This window comes from Neltuma alba, unplaced genomic scaffold (genome assembly GCF_004799145.2).
Source record: "Neltuma alba isolate B1F8T4 unplaced genomic scaffold, ASM479914v2 tig00012126_pilon, whole genome shotgun sequence".
NCBI classification, from domain to species: Eukaryota; Viridiplantae; Streptophyta; class Magnoliopsida; order Fabales; family Fabaceae; genus Neltuma; species Neltuma alba.
The window spans coordinates 228,844-235,747 of record NW_021636678.1 but is presented as its reverse complement, the minus strand read 5'-3'; the positions used below and the strand labels follow the sequence as shown (position 1 = coordinate 235,747).

Below are 6,904 nucleotides of genomic sequence, written 5' to 3'. Positions count from 1 at the left end.
AACTAACTTAATTGATTTCCTCAATCTTCTCAAATTAGTCAACTAGCTCTTATAATTAGGACTGGAAGTAGTATCATAATTGGCAAAATTGTTAGTTGTGAGGATCTTATTAGAAAACAATATGTAGGTATCTCTATAAGTATTCTTTAAGTCTAGAAGCATGCCCTAACTCTAATAAGCTTTTGGAACTCAACTCACCTAAACATTTTCATTATAGTGAAAAAAAAACTCCTAATTAACTTACATCTAATTAGTCAAGAATTATTTTAGTTGGCAAAACAAAAAAAATAATGAAGAGTAATTTTAGAATAAGGTTATCAATGAATTATGATTTTCTTCAAAATATTTTACGCCATAAAACATGAAATCACTCCCAAAAAAAAAATCATATAAATCAAAACTGAAAAGAGTATTAAACTATTGATTTCCCATATTAAATAATCCGTTTTACATCGTACAAGGCATAAACGAGAAATGCTCTGGATTAAACCTTCTGATATAGCCCAAAGCAAATCAGAGAAAAAAAGGGTTTTCTCTTCAACAAATCACAGGCAATGCCTTTACAATTTCGGATTCCATATTCAAGGATTAAAGCAAACTTGTTTTGTAAGTGTCAGATATCAATCGATTGGCTTCAATTATCTATTGAACGATGAGTTCATCTATCGACTGATTGATCACTGATCCCAAGCGACAGTTTCCTTCTAAAAGGAATCTTTTTAGTTTCTCTGTTAGACTGGTTTAACTGGTAACTGATGTCTGGTTCAAGTCAATTGGTCTTTTCCATAAAAGTCAATCACTTTTTAGGCGGGGAGAAATCCACTTTGGTTTTGATGTGCCTAGTCACTTAATCTTCGGACCTTTATGTTAATGTCGGGAGAAGTTGATCCCCGGGTCCTGTCAAGGAAATGATGTATTGAGGTGACTATGATAATGTGTAGCAGGATTTTATTGTTTGAGCAGTAGTGAATAGTAAAGAAACACACACATCCATGGAAGGTAAAAGTCAAGTCAGATTGATCTTAGATAAGAAAAGAAGAAAAACCCACCTTACTTTCACAACATTTATACAATAGCTTCTCTAACCCTTGAATCAATTACATTTGAAGGCACACAACACGCATAGAGGGGAAAAGAAGGAGAAAAAAGGGGGGAAAAAAAGAAAAAAAACCTCACTATGACATCCTGCACAATTAGTTAATAATACACTCATTTCGTAATTATAGCGCATTAATTAATAGCATGGTTACTTACAATTTCAACTAAATCAAAAAGACTCTCTAACTTTGTGTCAAGATTCTGTCAGGTAGAGGCCTGCCTTGCAAAAATGACTTGAAGAGCACAAGGGATCTCTCAGGTTGTGAGAAAGGAACTTCATGGGATGCTCCTCTCACGGTGGCAAATGAGAGGATATTACCATAAACTTGAGTCCACCCACCAACCTATATGCAGATTTGAATAAATAAATTAGTTTCTGATTACAAGAGAGTGAAGTCTGAAGGCTCTTTTACTCTTAATGGAGCCAAGATCTATATATTTCTGAAAATTGAGGAAAATTAATCTTGGGTCAAGCACTAGACCTGTCCTGCTGTCATGGTGTAGAGAAGATTTTAAGCATCTAGGTTTAGAATTAACCTTTTAGCAAAGATAATGAGATCTGGTTTCTCACTAAATCAAACTAACGAGATATTTAGTTTATACCTGCTGGCCCGCAAACCATACTCTGTAAGGAACTGTTGTGTTCAGTTCTAATTTCCTGGCCAGCTTTTGAACCAAGGTGCGGCTACCAGTCAGAGGAAGAACAGAATCTTGATCTCCACTGTATCGAGAAAAATATGAGATTCCATTTAGCAAGTCAGAGGTATGAGCTTTGAGCTAAGCAATCAAATATCACCAAGGAGCTTTTTCTTTTCTTTTCTTTCTTTTTTTTTTTTGTGGGGTTTCCTACCTACCTGTAAATTAAGACCTGAACTCGGGCTTTTATTAGTGATCCAACAAGAGGAAGTGTAGGAACTTCCAGGTTGAGCATATCGTAGTCCAGAATACTGTTACCAACAAAACGCAGATTAATTATTACTGGGTTTCCTGAAATTATATTCATCTTAAGCAAGCTACGCTTATTCTGATTACTGTTTTCTTCAAAGTTTAATCATGCAGTGCTCTTAGGATAGCAGGTCCCTTGCATGAAAAAATTTAGGTTGACCATGTGTTTTCAATAAAACAATTAGACACAGCCAATCATAAAGAGGTGTGTCAATTATCAAGCATAATTTTTTTAAGTAAAATCCACCTGTAACATGCTTGCTTATGTCTTTGTAATTGAATCAGTCTATGCATCTTTCCTAGAAAATGTCTAACTAAGAATCTTAAAGCCAGTTAGAACTTAGAATTTATAGTTAAGTAAGGAAGATATTACTTGCTGCAGACATCCCACTTGCGAACTCCAACAAGCCTGGCATGGAGAGCCCCACGTACATCTTTTTGGTTTAAATAATTTGTAACTTTGTCATCTACGCATACATCTACCATCTCGTTTGCTTGCTGCAAGATAACAGAAAAAAGTTGCATGTTTGATCAATAATTAACAGAAACAGAACTGAACCCACAATACATTTATGTCTAGACAGATGGAACTTACTTCAGTTTGAGGACAAATAACTTTGGACTGTGAAAGCACTGATGAAATGCAAACATCAAGGGTAACATCGTACTTGTCCACAAATTTACTGGTTTCTCTGGCTACTTGGTGCATAACCTTTGAACAAAGAGGCGAAACTGAGTCTCTATAGTATTCACTAACGTACCGAGAATAATTACACACTTTAGTGAACATTTTGTACGTTGAATCTGATATCAATCCATGAGACCAGAAGAACCCAGCCCTTGAATTGAAGTCCGTGGCATATTCTAGAAGTGGATTACCCAACTGCAATAAATACAAGACACCATTAAGGTCTTGGGTAATATCCAAGAGAGTACCAATTTGCTTCACTTCACCCAAAAATAGCTATGACTACTCACAGCTATGCCTTTAAGATTGAATATCTTCTCCTTTTTGTTCATCTCAATCATGAGCTTTGCAAGTTGAGGAGCATAATGCCCTGGTATGAATGAGGAGAAAAATGTAAGGAAAAAAAAAACAATAATGATCACAGTACCCTGCTTTCAGAGTTTGAATCCAAGAAAAATGAAGAAATGATCGGTAGGGGTGACTCAACTCAACAGGTACCTGCATAGCTTTCCCCAGTCAGAAACAAGTCTCTGTGCCTATACTGGGGGAATTTGGAGAACCAGCGTATCAGGAACATAAGGTTATCCCTGGCTTAAGAAATACAAGGATACGAGTACTTCAGAAGACAAGATAATGACTATTTGAGTATCCAAGGACAGCCATATTAGCCATAACATGCCAAAATCAAAAGCATAATAGCGCACGAACCCCCTGATTCTAATGCCTACCATGGTGGGGGGAGTGAAAGATGAAAATTAATCACGAAAAGGAACCATACAAGGGAGGGGGGGGGGGGAAGTTGAGTGTGGCATTTCAGCAATATCACTGCTTTGTCTCAACTTTTTTTTCCGAAAGCCTAAGAAGCAGACATATTGTACGTGACTTTACCCACAGTACATAGGGTCTAAAGGAGCTTTCTAAAGTCATTGATGCCAGTTGAAGATACCTGTTGCCTCGTCGTTTACTGTCAAATGGGAGGAACTTCCTTTCGCATAAGAAAACCCCACCCCAACGGGTGTCTCCAAATACAGCACGTTTGCTTCTGCAAAATCAGTAAACTCAATTGCTATCTGCTAACGAAGTAATTCATTCTGGCCAGACTTGTCGATTGGAATAAGTGTGGATTTATCAAATTACCTTTGTTCCAACTATACTTGTTTTCAATTAGAACTTTCCCATTTGGTCTGAAAGGCCCATTTTCAGAGAACGCACCTACTCCCAAGGAAGAACAACCAGGCCCTGCATAAAAACCAGGGACAAGCTAATACGTTTGCAGAATCTCCAAATAAAAATGATGAACATAAAATTTTCAAGCATTGCAGAAAGACCATCGAAGAGAGAAAGAGATTTCTGACCTCCATTGAGCCAGAGAACCAAAGGCTTCGAAGCAGGATCAGTGTCCGATTCAACAAAATAGTAGAACAGAGCCTTCTCATTCTTATCGTCAACTTCAACGTATCCTGAGAACTGCTGAAAGCGAACTTGGGGCTGGCCAGGAAGCCTGAGAATTACATCCCCAAGCGAAGAAAGAGAATGAGCGTCCAGGCAAACACCCATCTGAAAAGACACCGCTATAGCCATGGCCAAGGCCAAGGCCCTCCATTTCCACCATGTCGCCCAGTTCATGAGTTCACAAATGCAGAAGAGGGCAAAGAAGCGTTATTGAGTAGGAAACAGGAGAAGTGTGGATGGTGAATTTAAAAACGGTCTGAAATAAGGGGGGGGGGGGGGAGAGAGAAAGAATAGTTACAGAGCCGAAGTGTTGAAGGTGGGGGCCACATGGTGGGCCAGAGCCTCGCTCTATTCTGAATCTGATGATCATTGCTGTTTTAGCTTTTTCGTTGCAGAAGAAAATGGTGATGAAAGAGATGCGAGAGAGGTCATCAGTCATCACCACCACACTGAGCTGGTTTCTGCATCAAAAAGGAAATTCATATAAAGATTTGGGTCTATGAATACATGAAGCTGATTCAGCAGCATATAAGCTTCTCTTTAAAGGTCTACCAGAAAAGATAGGGTATATTAAGTAAAACTTTTTATTATTCATTTTAATATTAATTTCAAACTGAGTTTAATTATAGATAGGAACGTGTGATGCATATTGCGTTTTAAATCACTATAATGAAGCCATGGAAATATGGAATAAAGTTATGTAGAAATAAAGCAGACACTATCAACAGAATTTAATAATTCAAAATACTAATCAGGCTTGATTAAAGGAATAAACCAAATGGTTAATAATGAACGTAAAAATTATATGCTTTGAAATCAATGTCATATGGAATGAAAAATACACACACACACAAAGTGATGAGTTGATTTTACGTACGTATTGAAAGAAGAAGGCATGCAAAGTCATTTCTGCTACGCGTACCCTTACGTTGATTTAAATCACGGTAAGTTACAAAACACAATCAGAAGATTCGCAAAAGGACGCAATTATTTTTAGCTGGGGACAATTTTGTATGATAATATTCTCCATTTCTCCTCCGTTGTTCTTTCTGTGTCTACGAAATTCCTTGAATCTTTTTGACCATGCTTCATCAGGGGACAGTCTCTCTTTTTCCGTGGAAGCTGGCTTTCCAGAGAGATAACCGGAAAATGTGTTAACATTAACATGATATATGTATATTCTCTGGATGTACTATTCCTATGGCTGAGATCTATGGTTTTCATGATCCATGGAGATTCGAAGGAAGATGGAGCAAGCCTACCTCTCTGTGAACTCCATTTGTAACATTTAAATTAAACAAACAGGTTCGAACCTTTTTTCAGATCACACCGATCATGATCTGTATTAGAAAATTGTGGGGAGAATATTTGGGTGGATTCTCCTTTCATGATTTTCTTTTTTCTGCTTGTCCTTTGCGTGAAGAATCTTATTTGTTTAACAAACAAGACTATGATCTGAGATAACTAAGTCTTTTTTTCCCCCTCCGGAGAGCTGCTGAGTTGATACATAAAAGCCAAAGATTCGGACCTTTTATATGCTTTTTCTCTTTAAGCTGTTGGTGGTTGAGATTTGAGTTCTCAACTTCTTGTCTTTGACGACTTGTGCGTTTCAAATGTATGACTTTACTCTTTCAGTGAAATTGCCACACATTTATTCTGTTTTTTTTTTTTTGTGATATATTTGAAGCATTTAACTTTGTTTCCTCAAATTTGAATCTGGATGCCTGCGCTCTGGACACTTTTAGAAGTGATTTGTTGAGATTCACGCAGAAAATCTTCGTACTACTTCTAAAGTAGTACTAAAAACATTAAACTCATTAAAAGGTTTCTTTGTTTTTCACCTTTCTTTGTGTGGCTATTCAATTACTCATGTTCTCAAATTGATTCTTTTGTTTTGATCCAAATTGATATTCATAACTGATATATATATACTCTTCTGGTCCTAAATATAATACCCTTATGCACATTAGTATAAGGGTTTATGACCGGAAGAAATATATATATAGAAAAAGTGATATTGCCCTGTGTGAGAGAGAAAACATATATTATATTTAGCTTTTCTTTTATAGGCTTAAGTACCCTTCTATTCAAGATAATTATATATGTTCGGACATTATTGGATACTAAATAATCAAATATTTAGTTTGTCTCATGATGCTACGTGCATATGTGGAATAGTGAGAGTAATCATCATGAAATATTGCTGTTACTATTACTATATGTAACTTGCTGATTAATTAATACGAAAAAGAGCTATAGATGGATGAGATTGAGAACATAAAATTGAGTCAAAAGTAGTGGAAGCAGCTGGCCTTGTCTCCATGATGGTCATAGATTAAAGTGAATAGAGAAGAGGGGTTAATTAATAAAGCTATTGTCACGAGAGGGTAATGCCTTGATAATTAAATTGTTCTTGTAAAGCTAAGCCCTTTAAGCAGCGATGATTATGAATGATGATCATAGGAAAAATGTGGCCCCGCCTTTAATAATGAGTTATAAAGATGAAGGTGAAGAAAATTACTTGTAATTCCAAACCCACCTTAATAATGAGTTATAAAAGATGAAGGGAGAAGAATTACTTGTAAGTTCCAAACAAAAAGTTAACTTGTATCATTATATTAAAAGTTAAATTTAATAATGCCTTTTTAACAAGTCGAATTTTTGAATTTTTCAAGTTGATTTGCATCATTTTACAATTCAAAACTCCAAAAAAACTGATTT

At 36.2% G+C, this 6,904-nt stretch overlaps 1 protein-coding gene across 3 annotated transcripts; it reads right to left on the bottom strand.

Moving 5' to 3' along the window:
• Positions 1 to 486: 486 nt before the first annotated feature.
• On the bottom strand, positions 487 to 4,375 carry LOC114723236 (serine carboxypeptidase-like 45). 3 transcript variants are annotated; one of them, XM_028909404.1, is made up of 11 exons: positions 4,087 to 4,372; positions 3,869 to 3,970; positions 3,678 to 3,773; positions 3,230 to 3,322; positions 3,022 to 3,101; positions 2,639 to 2,926; positions 2,417 to 2,541; positions 1,953 to 2,045; positions 1,702 to 1,819; positions 1,255 to 1,442; positions 487 to 897 (listed from the first exon to the last, which is right to left on the bottom strand). In XM_028909404.1, exons 1-10 carry the CDS (start codon positions 4,355 to 4,357, stop codon positions 1,281 to 1,283), a joined length of 1,428 nt encoding a protein of 475 aa, XP_028765237.1. In that variant the 5' UTR covers positions 4,358 to 4,372; the 3' UTR covers positions 487 to 897; positions 1,255 to 1,280. The 3 variants fall into 3 exon arrangements, with proteins under 3 accessions (XP_028765237.1, XP_028765239.1, XP_028765236.1); XM_028909406.1 differs by lacking the exon at positions 487 to 897 and having other exon boundaries at positions 1,035 to 1,442; positions 2,417 to 2,538; positions 4,087 to 4,375; XM_028909403.1 differs by lacking the exon at positions 487 to 897 and having other exon boundaries at positions 1,035 to 1,442; positions 4,087 to 4,371.
• Positions 4,376 to 6,904: the final 2,529 nt, after the last annotated feature.